This window comes from Macaca thibetana, chromosome 15, assembly GCF_024542745.1.
Source record: "Macaca thibetana thibetana isolate TM-01 chromosome 15, ASM2454274v1, whole genome shotgun sequence".
In the NCBI taxonomy this organism is placed as follows: domain Eukaryota; kingdom Metazoa; phylum Chordata; class Mammalia; order Primates; family Cercopithecidae; genus Macaca; species Macaca thibetana.
In genome coordinates this window covers 80781655-80803602 of record NC_065592.1, presented here as the reverse complement: position 1 = coordinate 80803602, position 21948 = coordinate 80781655, and the positions used below count along the sequence as shown (strand labels likewise).

At 39.3% G+C, this 21948-nt stretch overlaps 1 protein-coding gene across 2 annotated transcripts in view; it reads right to left on the bottom strand.

Moving 5' to 3' along the window:
• The window catches only part of PGM5 (phosphoglucomutase 5), a 180145-nt gene that overhangs the window by 126840 nt on the left and 31357 nt on the right, over positions 1-21948 (bottom strand). For both annotated transcript variants that reach the window (XM_050761744.1, XM_050761745.1), the window contains 2 exons: positions 18255-18445; positions 17510-17664 (listed from right to left, as the gene is read on the bottom strand). In XM_050761744.1, coding sequence (XP_050617701.1) covers positions 17510-17664; positions 18255-18445 — 346 coding nt within the window. The remainder of the gene's footprint in view (positions 1-17509; positions 17665-18254; positions 18446-21948) is intronic.

The window sequence follows — 21948 nt, the reverse complement described above, 5'->3', positions numbered from 1 at the left end:
AGACCACATCCTGAGAATGATAGAACCTGGTTCCATCCTGAGAATGATAGAACCTGGTTCCTTGAAGACGTTGCTGAGGTAATGAATTACCCACCTCTGCTGCTGCCCTTTCTAGACATTTTAATACAAGATGTAACTTTTTCCTGATTGTTTATGCCATTTGGAATTCAGTTTTTGTTACTTGCAACAGAGAGCCACGTTGCTTCCCAAAAACCTTGTTCCCAATCTTTGTGGCTATATCATGACTCCATAGATAAAATGTGGTTTGGCCTCAGAGATTTGCCTACTCTGAGCATCCATTTACTTATTTGTAAAATGGGGAAAAATACTTTCCTCATTGGGTTGTAAATTGTTACATCCTACACCCTGGAATATTTTCTCTGGTAGATATTCCTCCTCTCCTCCTACTCCTCCTCATCATCATCCTCATCACCATCATCAAAAATATCATCATCATAGTTTATGTCAGCATCCTAAATTCTTTAGTCTAAAGAAAAAAATAGCAATCAAATATTAAAGATATTTTATATCTTCAAATACTGCAATATTCTATACTGAATGTTTAGGATATCATCTAAACCCATAATACAGACAGCTAGTAACTCTCATTCCCCTCTATCTTATTAAGACAACCCCTGGCTTTTAGCCATGCTCATAGCCATTCAGAATGAAGACTTCATTTCTCAACTTCCCTTGGAGCTATGTGTGGCCACATCACTAAGTCCTGGCCAATAGGATATATGCAAAAGTGTCAACTGTCCACTTCCATGAATCTCCTTTAAAGATAGTGTAGTCCTTTGCCCTTCTTCTTCATCCTCTCTCTAGTTGCTGCCTAAAATACTGGCATGGTGGCCGGAGCTCCACTGCCTGGAACCCTGAGGACAAGGGCTGCATCCCACTAGGGAGGCACAGCTATGAGCTAGAGGCAATGTTGCCCTTGGGGGCTCTTTGCAGAACAGCCACTATCCCAGCCCTTCTAGATGGGGAAAGCGAGGCCCTGAGAAGTGATGAGAATCAGTGGCAAAGTCAGATGTACCACCACACTCACACACTCACATCTTTTTGCTTTGTTCTACAGCATCTGCTTGAGTTCTTCCTCGAGTCAGCCCACCTTGGCTCAATGGCATGCCTACCCGCAGCAGCAGCCCAGCCTCTGCTCTGTGACCTGCTCTGGCCCTTGACAGAAATTTCCTCTTTAAATCCAAACGACCTTATCCAAATTTCACATTTCTTCACTCTTACATTACTCATGCTCCTAACACCCACCTGATTTTATAAGAGTCATGTAAAGAAACCCCAACTGGGGGAAATGTCTACCTTTCACTTCCCAGTCTCTCCCTAGAGTACCAGAGAAATTGACTAATGGCTTTGCAGATAAAGGGACTCCAGATGATGTTATGAATTTTTCTGAAGTCATTATAAAAGCAAAAAAATAGCCATTATAATGATAAATTGGGGTTGAGATGCTAATTGTTAAAGAAAGTAGCCAGTGTTATATTAGTAACAAAGAAGTCCACTTTCACAAACCTCTCCTCCGTCCTCTCACGCCGGTGCACAGGTATATCAAAGAGCAATTCTTTTGCTCAGGATGTTTCTCTTATTTCACTTTTGTAGCTTTTGGCTGAACTACTAAATAGGTTATAAAATGAACAAATGCTTACAATATGCACACAAATCACATTATATGTTTTAATGGGATGTGTGGGCAATATGAAGTCAAACTCCTATTATCAGAAGTAGTGGTAGGGATAAACATTTCAGGTCTGTTTGGGGGTTTGAGGCTTTTGGCCGGCATACAGAGACACAAATGTGTTATAAAAGAAACTCTGTATTTTCCCAGAGGATAATTTTTCTAAAGAGATGGGACTTCTAGGGTCTTATATGTGTTCCATGGAAGCACCTAACAGAGGGAACAGTGAATTTTCATTTGTTTTAGAGGATATTAATCAAAAGGTATGGATCAAAAGACAATAGGAGCTGGGCATGGTGGCTCATGCCTATGATCCCAGCACTTTGAGAGGTCGAGGCAGGAGGATTGCTTGAGTCCAGGAGTTTGAGACCAGCCTAGGCAGCATAGTGAGACCTTGTCTCTACAAAAAAATAAAAATAAAAAATTAGCCAGGTGGGGTGGTGCATGTCTGTGTTCCCAGCTACTTGGGAGGCTGAGGTAGGAGGATCACTTGAGCCTAGAAGTTCATTATAGTGAGCTGTGATTGTGCCACTGCCCTCCAGCCTAGGCAACAGACAGACCCCTTCCCCACCCCCAAAAAACATGCGTCTATTCCTAGGTCACTAACTGAAAGGCTCAACATATTAATACATATTTTTAAAAAGCTAAAGAAAATTAACAATAATTATTTACAAAGTAATCTGAAAAACTATAAAATAGAGATATGTGAGGTTCACATGACAGAGTCCTCCGGAAGCTCTGATGTACTCTGAAATGTGAATATACACAGCAAGGGGCACCCCTGCCTCACTAGCATCCACATGTGGAAGACAGGGCCTGAGCATAGCCACTGGCCAAGATTTAGTCCTTAATTGGAAGCACGGGAGACTACTCATGAGAATCCACTGCCATGCTTCAGTCTGTTACCTATAAAGCCCCATCACCGTGATAATAATAGCTAACTTCATTAAACGCATACTATGGACTGGCACTGCTCTAAGCACTATACATATATTACCTAATTTAATCCTTAGTACAAGACCCTGTGCTATGGTTTGAATGTTTATCCCCTTCAAAATTTCTGTTGAAACTTCATCCCCAGTGTGGCAGTATCGAGAGGTGGGGGCTTTAAGAGGGGATTGGGTCCTGAGGACTCTGCCCTCACAAATGGATTAACTCATTCATGGATTAGTAGATTAATGAGTTACCATGGGAGTGGGTCTGGTGGCTTTATCAGAGGAGGAAGAGAGACCTGAGCTAGCACGCTTGGCTCCCTCACCCCCTGTGCCACCTTGGGACTCTGCAGAGTCCTTGCCAGCAAGAAGGCTCTCACCTGACATGCCCCTGGACCTTGGACTTCTCAGCCTCCATAACTGTAAGAAATGAATTCCTTTTCTTCATAAATTACCCAGTTTCAGGTATTCTGTTATAAGAAACCAAAAATAGACTAAGACACCCTGAGAAGTTAGGTAAACGGCCCAAGGTCATAAAGTCAGAAGGCAGAGGAGTTAGAATTCAACCCCAGGTGGTCTGAATGCAGAGGCGAATAAAGGTCAGTGAGTTCCATGTCCCACCTCATACTTGAGCTCATTTGAGTACACTGGCAGACATAAATGCTTGCTTTTCTTAAACTACATTCCCTCTCTCTCCCTCCCACTCAAAATATAGGTAGTAGAATCCGTGTGAGACAATCTGTATAAACAATGTCATCATGATTTAAAAGCACTCCCCAGCTCTATCCTTGAGATTCATATTGAAGCCATGAACCTCCCTGAATCTAGCAGAACACCTTACGCAGAGAATATTAACATATTTTGTTGGCAGTGTAATTTGCTAAAGGAAAAGGGAATGTGGAAGGGAAGATGAGCTCCATAAGAGAATATCCAGTACCACGCAGTGTGCTTGGCACACGAAAGGGGCTAAAAAAGGTTTTTTGGAAAATGGAAATGTGACAGGTAGGCAAGGTGGGGAGGAAGGGAAGATAAGAAAAGAAGGAAGGGAATATAAGAAAGGGAAGGAGGGACACAGGGAGGAATAGAGATGGAGGGAGGGAGGGAGGGAGGGAGAGAGGAACAGAGATGGAGGGAAAGAGTGGGAAGAAGGAAGAAAGGAATAAAGAGGAGAGGATGAGAAAGAAGGACAGAGGACTACTTGAGCACATGCAAAGGTAAGAGGCAAGAACCACTGTTCCAATTTGGATACCACTGTCAGTTATTAGTGAGCCTCAGAGGATTTGCAGGGGTAGGAGGAGATAAGAAGGTCCTGAATTCCCCCTCCAGAACCACACCCCAATGGATTCACCTAGCTCATACCCCTTTGCCATCAGTTGGGTCCTAAATACTGCAGTTACTCTTTCTGGAAGAAAAAAAAGCAAAGCTCTTGCTTTGGAGGACAAATGCATCCATTCTCAGTCATTTAGTTTGGGAAGGAATGACCCTCATTCTAGCTCTACCTAACGAGGGGAAGGAGGCTTAAGACTGTCAGTCTATCCCATCCTCTATAGCCCCAAAGAATCAATGAATCAGAGAAAGTACAAAACCCAACTGAAGTCAAGATTGAGGTGATGTTTTCAGTTTCTTCTTGGAAAGAAAAGCTTTGTCTTCCATCTTCATAGACAAGCTGGTGTAAGAGCATGGGGTCTAGAAATCCTACAGACACTTGCTGCCTGGACCAGGCAGTCAGAGGCTCAGAGCCTAAGGATGAGAGTGATACCATCTAAGGCAGAGCAGACAAGAGGAAATAGCAGGTCAAATGTTAGTATCATGTGAGCTGCTGGATCACGGTTCACCTAAGGCCAATCTACTTCAGTTATGTGGGCCAACACATTCCTTTTACTGTTTAAGCCCCATTTCAGCTAGTTTTCTCTCTTTCGCTGCACAAAGATCCCGAGTGATATGATCTGTGAGTCCTAGTGGATCTTGCATTCTTAAATACAGGCATCAACTCACAAGGAGTTGTCCCTTGTGCCAGAATATAAACCACCAATGCCATCAGGGACTCTAAAAGAACTTGGAACTCCAAATGACAAATTTAATCCTCAGGCAGAAACCTGATCAGAGATGAGATGACTGGATTCCCAGGTCTGGATTCCACCCTCACCTGTGTAGGGCATATAGATAGGGCTGACAAGATTTGTTTTCATTTTTTCCTAGGCTCGGGCATCTCATATCCAACTGCTAACACATTATTTACTAGAGGATCTCATTGTACTTAATCGATATCTTTTATGTTTCTGGTCATCGGTGTTGTCTGTTTCAGATTTAAAACTTAGGCTGGGTGCAGTAGCTCACACCTCTAATCCCAGCACTTTGGGAGGCCAAGGCAGGCGGATCACTTGAGGCCAGGAGTTCAAAATCAGCCTGGCCAACGTGGCAAAACCCTCTATCTAGTAAAAATACAAAAAAAAAAAAAAAAAAATAGCCAGGCATTGTGTCACATGCCTGTAATCCCAGCTACTCGGGAGGCTGAGGCATGACAATTGCTTGAACACAGGAGGCAGAGGTTGCAGTGAGCTGAGATTGTACCACTGCACTCCAGTCTGGGCAACAGAGCAAGACTTCATCTCAAAACAAAACAAAACAAAACAAAACAACCTCTAGAAGGAATAATACCTGCTTAACCCACTTTACCCAGAATATAAGGGAGAAAAGCTGCTGAAGCCTGATAAATACTTTTTAGTGCAGCTGCTGCTGCTGATCTTCAAGCAGATCCTGAGGCAAGGAAGTAAAATTCCAACCTTACCTTGAACTACAGTCAATATTTTCCTGCAAGTCTTAAGTTAAAGCCAGGATTGCTTCTTTCAGAGTTTTACTAAACAGTATTGATGTTCAACGTCAAAATTATAGACGTCTTGGGTTGAAATTAATTCTGCTTATCTGATGTCATCTACCACCTTGGGGGTAATATAGGTCTCTCTCCCCACTCCCACCCCTACCCCTATACCAACCCACACGAATGACTTTCACTCGGAGTATAATCAGAACTTTTCCTGCCCCCCTAAATAAGAAATAGTGAAGAGATTACGAGGCTTCAGCCTGATAATCTGGTACCAATATTGACTAACTTATTCTGTGTGACCTTGGGCAATTACTTAACTTCTCATCATCATATTTTTCTGTAAATACAATGTCAATAATAGTGCCTGCCTCAAATACTTCTGAAGGTTTGTATGACAGTCAAACAACATACTATATAACACAGCGGTCCCCAACCTTTTTGGCACAAGGGACCGGGTTTGTGGAAGACAATTTTTCCACAGACTTGGGGAGGGGGATGATTTGGGGATGATTCAAGAGCATTCCATTTATTGTGCACTTTATTTCTATTATTACATTGTAATATATAATGAAATAATTATATAACTCACCATAATGTAGAATCAGTGGGAGCCCTGAGCTGGTTTTCCTGAAACTAGATGGTCCCCATCTGGAGATGATGGGAGACAGTGACAGATCATCAGGTGTTAGATTCTCATAAGGAGCACGCAACCTAGACTCCTCACATGCACAGTTCACAGTAGGATTTGCTCTCCTATGAGAATCTAATGCTGCCACCGATCTGACAGGAGGTGGTGCTCACACGGTAATGCTCACTCACCTCCTGCTATGTGGCCCGGGCTTGGGGACCTCTGCTGTAATAGAGTTCACTTGTAAATAAAAACGCCCACCCGAGCACACAAAACTTTCCGGCAGCATCTTGATTCACCCTGTACATCTATCTTAGATACTATCTTTCCCTCAGCATGACCAGTAAAGTGAAATCAGTGATATTTAGCAAGCATTTAAGCAGTGTTTCAACAGACCCAGCTCAACACTGCCCTAGAAAGTTGAAGCTAAAATCCATTCTAAAACTTTTTTGGTGGGGAGAGCTACAAAATACATTTTGAAATATAAAGCACACACAAGAACTGCAATACTCTTTCACTCCAGAAGTACCTTCAGGCCTAAGATGACTTACCATTATCCTCCTTCATTTTAAAACGTTGTCAAGCACCAACATTTTCTGGTGGCTTGACAAAGCATATGCTTCAGAGTTAGGCTGGGCTAAACTACCTTCCTTATATCTTTTATATCACCAGTAAATTTGACTAATGACTCTGATATCTGAGAACCTCCAACTCTGTAAGTTATGTCTTTTCCAAAGACAAGATTGCAGGCCATATATTTATGTCCTGGTTCAAACAAAAAGGAAAGCAGTAGACAGTAATACCAGAGACAATTCAACTCACCTGAACCTAACCAAGGTTTATTGGTGGTCTAGTAAATACAAACCTCTATGCTGGGAACTAGAGTCATTCAAAGAGAGCAATGATTCTTTCCCCTAGTCAGAAAAGAAGTTCCAAAAGAGATGCTTTATTTTTAAATAAATAGAGTTTGATTATTTTTATCACCTTTATCAAGGTGTAGTTTATATAAAATAAAATTCATCACTCCTTTTTTTTTTTTTTTTTTTTTGAGGAGTCTCATTATGGTGCCCAGGCTGGAGTGCAGTGGCAGGATCTCGGCTCACTGCAAGCTCTACCTCTCAGGTTTAAGCGATTCTCCTGCCTCAGCCTCCCAAGTAGCTGGGATTACAAGCCTGAACCACCACGCCCAGCTAATTTTTACATTTTTAGTAGAGACAGGGTTTCACCATGTTAGCCAGGCTGGTCTTGAACTTCTGACCTCAAGTGATCCACCCACCTCAGCCTCCCAAAGTGCTGGGATTACAGGTGTGAGCCATCCCACCCAGCCAAAATTAATCACTTCTAAGTGTACAGTTTCATAAGCCTTGACAAATATATATACGTATATATATATGTATGTGTGTGTATATATATATATGGCTGTGTAACTACCATCGTAATCAAGATATGGAACACTTTTATCAGCTCAAAACATACCTCATGCCTCTTTGCAGTAACCAATGGGATTGATTTTTAAGTTGAATAAATATTTTAAGTCACAAGGAATAAAAGAGAGGTTATTTAACCAAATGGAGCCTCCGAAGACCAAAATTGAGATTAGAAAGGCAGGCCATGAAGTTAATGTTCCCATTGGAGAACAACAGCATGCCACATGTTCGAGACTGGATGGCACTGACACTGGATGGCATTGAAACCCCAGTTTAAGTAGCCTTGAATCCCTAATCAGACAGGGTGATATTAAGGAGCTTCTTTCAGTATTGGTCCATCTCCTCTGGTCAAAGTGACTTGTTTAGATCAGTGGGAGGGCTAAAAATAGGCTGCTGGACACCCTAAACAATGACAATGCCCTTCCCGAGACAGAATATGAGTGTCAAAGAGTCCTCACAAATACAGCAGATACAAGAGAGCTGACTTCCAAAAAAGGCTCATCTTTCAGTTCTCATGGGAAGGTGATGATGACTATATACTTCAGCACTTGGGTTACTTAACACTCATCTAAGTGTTTTTCTGACCAACTCAGATAGCAGAAACCCAAGATGGCTCAGAAAAATTGAACAAAAGATAATGTATCCAGCATTTCCAAATCTCCTACAGTTTATAGTTTTAAGTGTTAACAATTTATTCCTCTCACTCTAGCCAGGTTAACATATAAATGCTCTTTACTAACTACAGGCATGTGGTTCCCATTAGATACCAACTCTTAGAAACACACAACAGACTTGAACCAGTTTCAGCATCCTTTCTAGTAGGTCAACACACAAACCACAAAGGAAGGCCACGTTATGCATCTTGTAAATGTCTTGGTAATGAATCCAGTCCTCATTCGATTTGTCAGGGCAAGGGATAAACAACCTTGAGCTGAAGTTCAGGCTGAGGGGGTTTTTCATTATCGACTAGGAAATAACTACAACTCAGTTGCTTCCTTTCATCTCACATTGATTAAGCTGTATTTGCTAAGAGAGTCAGTACCCACATATCATTACTAAAAATTCAACTAATTACAAACTCACCTAAATGTAAATGAAAACCATAAATCGGCATAGTTTTATTATACCCAAAGGAGATTGGGTTGTTACACATCATTCATTTTCTTCTTATTATTTGGGTATATTTTTCTTTGCAACCAACAGATAGCATCACCAAATTTCTCTTTGTACAAAAGTCAAAAGAAGCATGTTGATAGCTCACAGTAGCTAACTTTTTCAAATATCTATTGGGGTGGAGGGAACATTGTATCAAAGGACTTACTGAGAAGGGATCTTTGACTCAAGCCATAAAAGACAAAGAACAACAAAGTGGGATGAAGTGGGGCAAAGGGAATACATTTCAGGGACAGAAGTGCACACAAAGGCACAGAAATGTGAGGGCATCGAATTTGAGGAACTGTAAGCAGCATGGCATGTTTAGAGTGCAGGATAACAATGTCTGCAGGAGTGAAGTGTTTATAATCAGGAGATTATGCATGTTGTATAACCAGAAGATGGAATCTCCTGCAGGCATTCAAAACCCTCCAACACATTTTAAACAAGGGAAGAAAACGCGCAACTTTCTGCTTTAGAACAACTGCCCTTGGGACAGTATAGAAGATGAAATGAAGAAGAGGAAGTCTAGAGGAAGCGGGAACAGTTTATTGACTATTACAATAGTCCAAACAAAAGATCATGAGAACCTAAAGTAGAAAAGGAAAAGTAGGAATGGAGAAGAAATAATGATTTAAAAATATTTAAGGGATCCCTCTAACAAAACCCAGTGATTAGTGGTACATCTGGAATGAGGGATTATTCCAAGGTTTATTATATAGATAATAGGTGACTCACCCAGAGACTAAACACAGGAAAAACAATTTTCAGGAAAAATTAGAAAAGTTGCTATTTATACAAGTTAAATTTGAGTTGTCTATAACCGATCTGTCTACTGATACCAATTTGACTATCGAACTCAAGGGTAAAATTTTGTCTAAAGATAAAAGATGAAAATTAGAATTGCCTAAAACTGACAATGGGTCTAGTATCTAGATCATCCAAGGAACTTCTGCAAATTCATCAGACTAAAAAGAAGAACCCTAAATAGAAAAAAAAAAAAAAAAAAGGTCAAAGGACAGGAATAGGCAATTAATAGAAAATGGAATTCCCAAATTTCTCATGCATAGGAAGAGATGCTCAAGCTCATTAGTAATGTGAGACATGAAAAATTAAAATTACAATGATATGTTACTCTCTATCTAGTCTACTGGATAAAAATTAGAAAGTTAGACAACATAAAGTGTTGGCCTGGATTTGAAGATGTAGGAACTTAGAGACTGGTTGGAGAAGCAGGCAAGAGATGGGCATTCTGGAGTGCAATCTGACAGTATTTGGTCAAAATTGACTAAATTAAATATAGACACCCCCTCTGGCCTAACAATTCTGCTTCTGAATACATGTGTTAAAGAGCTTCTCACACATATCCACAGGGTGCCTGTGCAGCAGTATTCACTACAACAGGAAGTGAGAAGCAGTCTGAGTGTTCATTGCTGAGTGAATCAAGAGTCAAAATATCATGGATGTGCTCACGGACAAATAAGCAGCAGTTAGAAGCAACATCCTAGATGGATGTACAGTCATTGAAAGGATCTTAAAATGTGGTCTTTTGTGGAAAAAAGGTAAGAAATCAAATACAATCTCTTCTATAGTACTAGTCACATTAAGTAAAAATATATGCAAAAAATATATACATAAACAAAACCCAATAAACACATTTTTTTGTGGTTGTCTATGGTGGGGCAGTCAAACAGAGAGAAAAGAAATGCATTATCTTGAAGTCAGGTAGCATGATGCCTCCAGCTTTGTTCTTTTGGCTTAGGATTGTCTTGGCAATGCAGGCTCTTTTTTGGTTCCATATGAACTTTAGTTTTTTCCAATTCTGTGAAGAAAGTCATTGGTAGCTTGATGGGAATGGCATTGAATCTATAAATTACCATGGGCAGGATGGCCATTTTCATGATATTGATTCTTCCTATCCATGAGCATGGAATGTCCTTCCATTTGTTTGTGTCCTCTTTTACTTCGTTGAGCAGTTATTTGCAGTTCTCCTTGAAGAGGTCCTTCATATCCCTTGTAAGTTGAATTCCTAGGTATTTTATTCTCTTTGAAGCAATTGTGAATGGGAGTTCACTCATGATTTGGCTCTCTGTTTGATGAATTCACGTCCTTTGTAGGGACATGGATGAAGCTGGAAACCATCATTCTGAGCAAACTATCGCAAGTACAGAAAACCAAACACCGCATTTTCTCACTCATAGGTGGGAATTGAATGATGAGAACACTTGGACACAGGGTGGGGAACATCATACACTGGGGCCTGTTGTGGGGTGGGGGCGGGGGTGAAGGATAGCATTAGGTGATATACCTAATGTAAATGACGAGATAATGGGCCCAGCACACCAACATGGCACATATATACATAGGTAACAAACCTGCACGTTGTGCACATGTACCCTAGAACTGAAAGTATAATACAAAAATAAAAATAATACAAAATAAATAAAAGTTTAAAAAGAATGGAGATTTTAAAAAAGAAATGCATTATCTTTTTGAAGTAATAAGAAATGAGACTTCCATCAGACCAATTATTAAAGGATTGTTCAATGATGAGTATGATTAACTCGACTTCTCTATGCCTGAGGTCCAAAAAAGAGGAAAGAGGATGAGACTAGGAGATAAGCAAATAGAAATTAGCAAAAAGATGGACCATTGTGCTGGTTATGCTGGTGACTCTTTGTCCACTTCTACCTCAAAGTCCCCACTTCATCAAATGCCCTGTTCTCTTCCCCAGGAGGCAGAACTCCATATGCTGCCCTCTGGCTTCCAGTGCAGTTTGGTTTTAGGAGGCACCAGCAGGAGGTTGGAGGGTGAGAATAGAGACAAGTTGGGGTATTTCTCCCCACTGCCAAGTTCAGCTCTTGTCTGATAGCCCACTTTTCACAACTCCAGACCTCACTAGGCTATGGTCACCCTGACTTCTCCCCTGGACCCTTCTTAGTCCTAGGGGTGTTAACAGCTTCCTGCTATTGCTGATGCTAAGGTGCCTCCCCATTCCTTTTTGTTTTTTTTTGGTTTCCTTAACCTTACCCATATCTTAGACCAGCTTATTAAGTTACAATTACTAAATCCTCTTTAGTAAGCCCTTTTTGAGAGTGCCACCTCTTTCCTGCCTTGATCCTAACTGAATCAGCTATACAGTTTCAGGGCAATAACTTACATGATAAAGGGCTTTCTTTTTTTTTCTTTTATTTTAATATAGGTTACATTTGAACATACTTATCTGCTAAAGCAAAATAATTCCTATCATTCTGTAGCAGAAGCAATGTACGGGAGACTGAGTAATTAGATATTAGTTCACATCACTATCTCTTCCACCACTGTCATCCATCATGACTGTTCTGGGAGATGAAACAGCACAGATCTAAAGGACACGGTAAGAATCGAGGTCACCAGAGATCAGTAGATACTTGCATACTTGCAGGATTAACACTGTCTGGATTCCAGCGATCAGCTGAGTATGTTCAAGATAAAGCTATAGCACATATTTTAGATTGGGGATTGGCAACAAATAGCTGTAGACTATATTCTGAGGAATAAGTGTTTTCACATGTGTGGGTGTCATTTCTAATCCCAGCATCACAGTCAGGTCCAGATGCCTGTTTCTGATCTTTGGTCCTACACCTAATCTCCTCCAAGAGTCCTTTCCCTGGGTCTCCCATCTAAGCAAGATGCTCCATACCCACCAATGAGTACTGCACCAAGTTCATTTCCACTAGCCTGCGTTACGATTTGTGTTTCTGTATGTTTTCCTTACGTATTATTCTTTGTCTTCCGCATTAGACTGGAAGCACCACCATGGGGACCATGTCTAGGACACAGGAGATCCTTAATAAACATTTCTTGAGTGGATAAATCGTGAACCATAGGGGTGGCATAAGAGCAAATAGAGGGTAGATGAGCTCTAATCCATTCACCACCATGTTTGTGGGTGGTGGACCTTGGATGGCCTTTTTCATAGTCAAAACATACTTTTTAGATCTGGCTTCTTGGGATGTATTCAAGGATGCTACCCTTGTTTGAGACTGTAAATATGTCTAGTGAGTAGGGCTTGAATCTGTGTGCATTTGCCTTGTTTTGCACAGAATTCGGCACAGCCCCAAGCACAGATGGGTGCTTCATAAATATTATTGAAGGATGATGACACAAAGGATTATTTAATACCTCCACATGGGGTGGAGATGGACCTCAGGCCGCAAACATACTTTCAATGTGTTTTACTTCTGAAATCATTTGAACCAAAATGTTTCAGCAACACAGATTCATCTGCAACCACAAATCAGACACATTCAGAATGACAAAGCCCCAAAAGAATGCCATTTTCAAGACTGAAACTGTATTATTCTGGGCTAAATGGAATCCTTGTTTCAATGACACTGTAAGAGTAGAAATTAAAGACACTGAAAATCTTCCCTTGGGGAACCACAATTATCTGTGAACAATGAAAGTTTGTCTGAATAATTCATCAGTCTCAAGGGTACAGGCCTCCCCTTATTCTGGAATCCCAGGAGTTTAGGCAAATGTGTCATTTAATGGGTTTCAACTGTGTACTCTGTTGTTATTCTTCCAGGGCCCGCCATTTATGGACACATTCCTATAATTTTACTAATTTTTTAAAAATAAGCTATATGGGAAACCATTGTCAAGGTCAAAATTTTGACGCTGCATTGATTTTACCTAGGAAGAAAGAAGCTTATAAAGTGTCCATCATGAGAATCCACCTGGGACCTACACAACAGATCAAATACCCAGAACAAATCGCCACGTCAGAGCCCCACAGAATTCTGAATCCCAACCAGCAAGCATGAATAATCCTTTTAAACGGTCACTTACATGTCAGAACAGGTCCTTTGTGAAATTTCTAAGCAAGGCCTCTGGTTTCTGACTGAAACAGATATTTATTGAGAAGGGGGGCACATAAAGTGAAATCAAGAACTACTGGGAAATTTCCACAAGAAACAAGGACAAATGGTTTTTGTTGTCAGAATGAAACCAGCTTCCCCTAGCCATGGTTTGGAAAGTTATTTGCTAGCCCACAGGGGACAATATTCTCAACTGGTTTATCAGGGACTCTTTTGATCCAATTATAGTTACTGGGCAGATACAGCCATACCCTATTATCAGAAGATCTAGTTTCAAATCCTGAGTCAATTTCTAATTCACTGTGTGACCTTGTACAAGTCACTTAAGCTCTCTGATCATTGGTTTAACATCTTTAATGTGAGGAGAGTAATGCCTATCTCAATTACCTCACAAAATTATTGCAAAGATCAAGTGAGACGATATGTTACAAATTCTTTCTAAATTGTAAGATTCTGTTTAAGTGGAAGGGTTAAATATACTCCCATATTACTAAATACCCTACATAGCACTCAGGATCCTACATTACTCTGAGTTCTCAATTTCTAGAAATGGTCCCATTTTTGCTTTGTTCCCTACAATTCTATGGAGTCTTTTTTTTTTTTTTTTTTTAAGGAAGGGTGTAGGCAAAGGTAAATGGGAGAAAACTTGGAATCACATGCCACTCTTTGGTACTGTTAGACAAGAATTTTAAAGTGAGTTTAGTTCACCATCATGGACTTAATGTCCATATCACCTCAGGGAGACAAGTAGAGTGGGAGGCATCCAAAAGGTAGTTGATTCTTCTCCCCTCTAGTGAAGAATACAAGGTCAATTTACAAAAAAATACTAGCAGCAAATAACTGGAAAATTAAATTTATAAAACATTTATAATAGCATCAAAATAAAGAAAATCCTCAGAAATAAATTTAACAAAAATTGTATAAGATCGCTACGTTAAAAATTATGAAATGCATGTAAGAGAAATTAAAGAAAACCTAAATAGAGAGATATACCATATTCATGGATTGGAAGATTCAATATTATTAAAATACTATTCTCCCCAAATGGCTCTATAGATTCAACATAATCCCAATCAAAATCCCAGTAGGCTGTGATAGAAACTGAGATGTTGGTTCTAAAATGAAATAAAATGCAGAGGACCTAAAACATATAATTTCCCTTTAATTTGACAAAGAAGAAAAACATGTTGGAGAGTTCGCCTGATTTCAGTGTAATATTTACATACAAATCAACAAATAGATAGTGGTATAGAATAGAGAATCCTGAAATAGATCCACATATATATGGTCAACAGATTTTTAATAATGGTACCAAGGCTATTCAGGGGAAAGAAAATTCTTTTTTAAAAATAGGATTGGAACAACTGGATAAGGGAAATAAGCGAACCTTGACCCCTACCTTATACTATGCTCAAAAATTAAATCAAAATCATCATAGACATAAGAAAAGTTAAAATTGCAATGACTCTAGAAGAAAATATAGAGAAAAATATCTTTCAGACCTTGGGGAAGGCAAAAATTTCTTGTAGTGGAAAAAGACATATATAATAACCATATAATCCATTAATAATAAGAAAAAATAAACTGGACTTCATCAAAATTTAAAACTTCTGCTCATCAAAAGATACTAAGAAGAAGATTAAAAGTAGCCAGTTTCAGTGGCTCATTTCCATAATCCTAGCACTTTGGGAGGCTGAAGGAAGGAGACCACTTGAGGCCAGGAGTTTGAGACCAGCCTAGGCCTCAAACTCATTTTTGTAGCAACGAGATCTAGTTTCTACAAAAAAATGCTTTTAAAATTAACTGGGTATGATGGCACACGTGTAGTCCTAGCTACTCAGGAGGCTGAGGTGGGTGGATTGCTTGAGTCCAGCAGTCAAAGGTTACAGTGAACTATGATCATACCACTGCACTCCAGACTGGGCAACAGAGTGAGACCCTTTCTCTAAAATAAATAAATAATTTTTATGTCATCTGAAACCAAGATCATACTCAAATTTTCCCTCAGTGTTCTCTTGTTGCCCAGGTTGGCATGCAATGCCATGGTCTCGGCTCACTGCAACCGCCTCCTCCAAGGTTCAAGTGATTCTCCCGCCTCAGCCTCCCAAGTAACTGGGATTACAGGCATGTGACATCATGCCTGGCTAATTTGTCCCACAGAATCTCATTTTCTGGATTTTGTGGTTATTTTCTCATGGTGTTGATTTATTTATAAGGTAAGATTTATATACAGTGAAATGCAGCATCTTACAGGTATAATTCAATGAGTTTTGAAAAATGCATACATCCATGTAACCACCACCCAGATTAAGACAGAACATTCCCATCACCTCAGAATGTTTCCCTGTGCCTTCTTCCTATCCCTCATAGGGTAAGATTGTCATAATTTCTATTGCCATATATATGTTTACCTGTTCTGAAACTTCACAGAAATGGAATTATATATTATGTACTTGTTTGTTACTGGCTTTTTATCATTTTATATATTTTTATTCATCCACACCCACAGCATGTGTCAGTATTTCATTCCTTCTTGTTATTGTGTAGTATATAAATGTGTACATATATCACCATTTATTTTTGCAATTTCCTGTTGATGGACATTTGTGTTGTTTCCAGTTATTAGCTATTATGAATCATGCAGCTATGTATCTTATTATACAGGTTTTTTGTGGACATATCTTCATTATTTTTGGGTAAATATTTAGGAATGGAACGCTGGTCAGATGTAAGCTCCATTTTACAAGAAACTGCCAAACTGTCTTTCATTTTACACTTTTGTTTGCAATGTATGAGAGTTCTGGTTGCTTCCTATCCTCATCAACATTTGGTGTGGGACTACAGGAATATGCCACCACACCTGGTTGATTAAAGAAAATTTTTTTGTAGAGACAGGGTCTTGCTGTGTTGCCCAGGCTGGTCTTGAATTCCTGGCCTCAAGTGATCCTCCCACCTCAGCCACTCAAAGCTCTAGGATTATAGGTGTGAGTCGCCACGCCTGGTCAAAATTTATTAATTGGTAGTTGGCGATTGTTGATGGAAAAGAAAAAGCAGGTGACAAGCCATGTACCTTTTGATGTCTTTAGTATTATAAAAGGCAAATAAATTACATATGCATATATAATATATATTATATTATGAATTTTAATAATATGTGTATAATGTATATGTATAGAAAGAGATACAGTAAGTAATATAAATTTTTCTATTAACATAGGTAACCCAAGGAAGGGGTATGATGTTTACATTTTCTTATTTGTGCTTTCTAACTTTCCACCAGGTGCATATACTGTTTCTATAATAATATATGCTGTTTGAAAATGTCAGACTCTGAAATTCAATGTTTTATCATACAGGGTGATAGATGGGAGGGATGGATAGAGCAAGAAGAATGAAACCTAATAGGGTTAGTTAGAGCCCTACTGAGTGAATCTCTTGTTGGGTATTTTCCATGCACTGTCTCATTTCATTCTTACAATAAACCTATGAAGTATCATTTTTCTGTTTGTACAGAGCTAATGAGGCTGTAAGCTAGCATTTGAACATAATATAATCTGATCTCAAAACCCATGCTTTTTCCCCCTCACTTATACATACATACTTTCAGGTTAATACATTTTGTTGCTAAACATTTATGTAGTATTTACTATGTACCAGGCACCATGTTAAATATTCTACATGAATCACCTCTTTTGTACTTCATAACAATCCATATAAAGATATTACTATTATTATCCACATTTTACAGATAAGAAAACTGAGGCACAGAGACTAAATAAGTCTGCTAAATTCCCACAGCTAGTAGGTGGCAGAACCAAGAATTAAGCTCAGGCCACCTGATTCTCCAGCTTCTACCCAGTACACTATACCATGTTCCCATGCTTTCAACACATTCCCAAATGGAGCAGGGGAGAGTGAGTGCCAGCAACCAACAAAAGAGACATCGACGTCAAAGGTCTACCATAAAGTTTTTCATGGTGACATCCTTGCTTACCTGTCCAGGGCCATGCTGGTTGGCATACTCCTCCCAAACCCGCGGACCCCCATCTGACGGAAATACGGAATGCAAGGGAGGTTGGCAGCAATGATGGCCAGGGAGTCAGAAGGGCTCACAAAGAAGCCATTTTGGCCTAGGATCATATAACGGTCCTGTAGGAAGGAATGCGTAAAAATGATCAGACAGAAGCATCTGCTAGCAGCCCATTCCCATAACCATCACAATCCACTTTACTGCCATCTTATATTTAACAACCTAACAACTTGAACAAGGCCAAAGAGAGCATGGGAAACATTCTTCTAAATCTCTGAGTATCAAGGGCCCAGAATCTTGACACACCAGGAATATGTTCCACCTGTTGAAATGTGGCTCAAGCTTTAGAAACCCTCACACTTAATTCTTTCTTTCTCCCAAACATAATAGAGAACACTGGTTCTTGCAGAAATAGCTGATTTCTTAACTTGGTGCTTTCAACAACACCAGCCATAAATAAAGATTTATTGAATAATATATATTTTTAAATAAACAAACTTCGTATGCCATAATGTAAATCTGGACCTCAGAAAAGTAATCGCTATTTAATTGCAATACTTAGTCATGAAAGAGAAGGGCAGATGCAGAGCCAGTTACGGCACACATGTCCCATACATGTTAGCTCCAGATGTGTTCATTAATTCTCTGATTTCCAATTCATGGCTCATTATATGGTCAAAGTGTCAGCAGACACAACTTTCCTACTTACCCCATCAGCATCAAATGCAGCTCCAAATCCATATTCTCCTCCTTTCATTGCTTCCAGAAGAGTCGTTGCATATGTCAGGTTTGGGTCAGGGTGCTGCCCTCCAAAGTCTTCCAGGGGAACACAGTTTATTGCAGAATTGGCTGGGGCCCCCAGTTCATCACACAGAACTTTTCTCACATAAGGTCCCATAACTAAAAATAGATACACAGCAATATTAAATATTTGCAGAAACTTCTCCCCAGAGTATTTTGTTCTGAATAGTATAGGAAACACAATTTAATAACTCAGAAGAAAAATATAAATTTACAATCTTTTTAAAGACACAACAGAGAATGATATTTGCTTGAACTACTATTTATTGAGCATCTACTATGTGCCAGTTACTGTGGTAGGAATACAGAAGATGTATTCAATCATCTAGTTACATAAATTTTTTCTCCCAAAACTTTTCTAAAATGTTGCCAGAAAGAAATCAGCTACGTAATAATGATTCATTGTCTGTTGCTTTTCATGTATTAAGAGCTTTAGCTGAACATATGCAAAAGTATTAAAGGGCTCTAGCAATGTTCTTTGTCTCTGCAATCATTGGACTCTGCCAAGTATATAATTAAACACTATAAACCACTGAAGCATATAAAAACAAGCACATTTTACCAAAATACATGCCAAGGAATAGTATTTTCCAGTTCAATGAACATTATGGAGTGCCTAACATAGAGCTGCTCTGCTAGGAAATGAAGGGATCATATTGAAGGGGTGCAAAGCACATAGTTTCTACATTCCTGGGCTTGTAATCTAGTAGTGGGATGAATAAAAGCTGCAGATGAATGACTGCAGTGGTAAGACTAAACAATGCACATTGATGAAATAATTATATCCAATGGCTTAAGAGAAGCAATAACCACACATAAGGCTTCAAGGAAGAAGCAGCATTTCTGGTGGAACTTGAAGGAATAATATAAAGTTGACAAGGATTTGGGTTTGGAATGGGAAGTCCATCTAAACCAAAGGAACATTATGAGCAAGGGAACAGAGCCTGAGGTAGAACATAGGGCACATTTGGGGAACAGCATATAATCCTCCTAACTGAAATATCTGAAAGATACTGCTTTCCACTTATTTTCCATCAATACAACACAAAATCCTCCAATAGTGAACATCTCTTGATTGTGCCTGCCCAGTACACATTTCCTCTTCCTGTGGATGCAGCATTTGTGATTTCTATTGGAGAAAAACTCCCTTCCCCATATCTCAGCTCATGGGGTCTGAGTATGGCTAAATCCCACCTCCCCAAGGCTAAGGAGGTGACCTAGGCCTGCCCAATCAGTGTCCTCCATCTCCTAGCCAGAGTAATTGATTCAAAGATGGACATACAGTATAAACAAGGCAATGAGGCTGAAGCCCAGAAACATTGCTCGTACTGTTTGGAAAAAGCAGCAAAGCTGTCTTCCCTATAGGTCAGATCATGCTAAGGCAAGAACCTGGAAGTTCTTTTCCTGAGGAATATGATCAGCCCACCAAGAAAGAACAGAACAGCCTAGCCAGAAGCCTTTAGAGTAAAGCCCATGGAGAAGACCCACAGCAGGCTCAGAGCTCCCAGCAGATTTTTAGTGCCTCATTCTTAAATACGCCAGGAAGCCAAGGATCACCAAAATTTTGAGGAACGTATTTGAGATGAGGTGAAAATAAACAAAAAGTAAAGAGAAACCTGGAGGAAACAAAAATTATACAGGGAGAATAAAACTTTTAAAAATATATCAGTAATACCCTAATAGAGATTAACAAAATAGAGTAGAATGGCTAAAATGGAAAAGACTGACAGTACCAAGTATTGGTGAAGATACAGATAAATTGGAGCCCTCATACATTGCCAGTAGTGCAAATGGTACAGGTATTTTGGAAAACGGTTTGGTCATTTCTTATAAAAGTAAACATACAAGTATCATATGACTCGGCAATCCCATTCCTAGCTGTTTACCCAAGACAAATGAAAACATACAGACTTGTTCACTAATGTTCACAGTATCTTTCTTTGTAATAGCCAACAACTAGAAGAAAAAGAAACCTAATTTTCATCAACCAGTGAATGGATAAGCAAATTGTGGTATAACAACCACACAATGAAATTGTACTCAGCAGTAACAAGGAACAACTACTGATACATGCAACACCAAGAATGTGTATCAAAATTATTATGCTGAGTGAAAGAAGCTTGAAGCAAAAGGCAACATATTGTATGCTTCCATTTATATAACTTTCCGGAAAATGCAAAACCATGGGGGCAGAAAGCAGATGAGTGGTTGCCAGGGGCTGGGGATAAGGGGAGAGGTTTGACCTCAAAGGGCTGCAAAAAACTCTGTGGGGTGATGGAAATGTTCTATCTTGATTGTGATAGTGGTTACATGACTGTATATTTTGGTCAAACCTTATCAAACTGTATACCTACCAGGAGTAAATTTACTGTATATAAATTATACCTCAGTAAACCTAAGTTTAAAAAGATATGGTATCCATGAAACATAACTAGGATGCTATTATTAAAAGAGAGAATCTTTGGAAAATACAAACAAAAGTTTTGGGAAATTAAAAATATAATGGTAGAACTGAAGGACTGGAAGATAAAGTCAAGGAAATTTCCCAGAAAGTAGAACAAAATAAAGAGATGAAAAATTGGGGAGGAGAAGGGGAAATAGAATAATTAAAGGATCAGTTCAGTAGGAACAATAATCAAAATGGTTACTAAATAGCAATTCAAAAACTTTTCCAGAGTTAAAGGGCACAAGTGTTCAGACTGAAAGGGTCCATCAGGTGTCCAACACAATAAAGATAGAGTCCCACACTAAGATCCATTATTGTAAAACAGAGGAACACTGAAGACAAGTCAAAGGTCCTAAAAGCTTCCAGAGAAGAAAAAGGAAGACAATGGATTAAAAATCAGAACAGCATTGGATTTCTCAAGTTTAATATAATAGCTATAACACAGTGGAGCAATGCTGTCGAACTTCTGAAGGAAAATAATATCCAACTTAGATTTCCATATCAGTCAAATATTAATCAAGAGCAAGTGTAGAATAAAATATATACAATGTTTTATTGTATATATTTTAGATATATGATACTTTTCAGGTACACAATACTCAAAATATTTACCTACCACGAGCTTTCTCTCACAGAGTTCCTGGAGAACATGTTCCTCCAAAGTAGGAGCAAATCAAGGTGTCGGACAAAGAAACCAGGGAACAGGACATTCAACATAAGAGATGTGTAAAAAGAATTACTACCATGATGATAAAGGGAGATTCCATGATGGCAGCATGCTCACAGAGCAACCAGTGCAGAGTGGGGCAGATCAAAGTCTCCAGGAAAATGAAGTGAAGGGAGATTTAGACACTGGGGGAGAGCTTGAGGATTAAGAGTGGTAAATATACTTGATTAAAACCAAGCAATGAGAAAACAAGACAATTGCTATTTCCAAGGAAACCAAAAACTTGTACTGTAAAGGAAATATAATTATAGCATATTGCATGGCTCAGCTGTGTTGTGGTAATGTAAACACTAGATACTGATCTTACCAAACTGATGATATAATTAGTGAAGCATGCTTGGATTCCCTAACTGGTGGGTGGAGAGGTGGGTGGTGGGTGGAAAGGGTGAAAAAGAGCTGCAGCTCCAGTTTCCATAGTATGAAATCAGT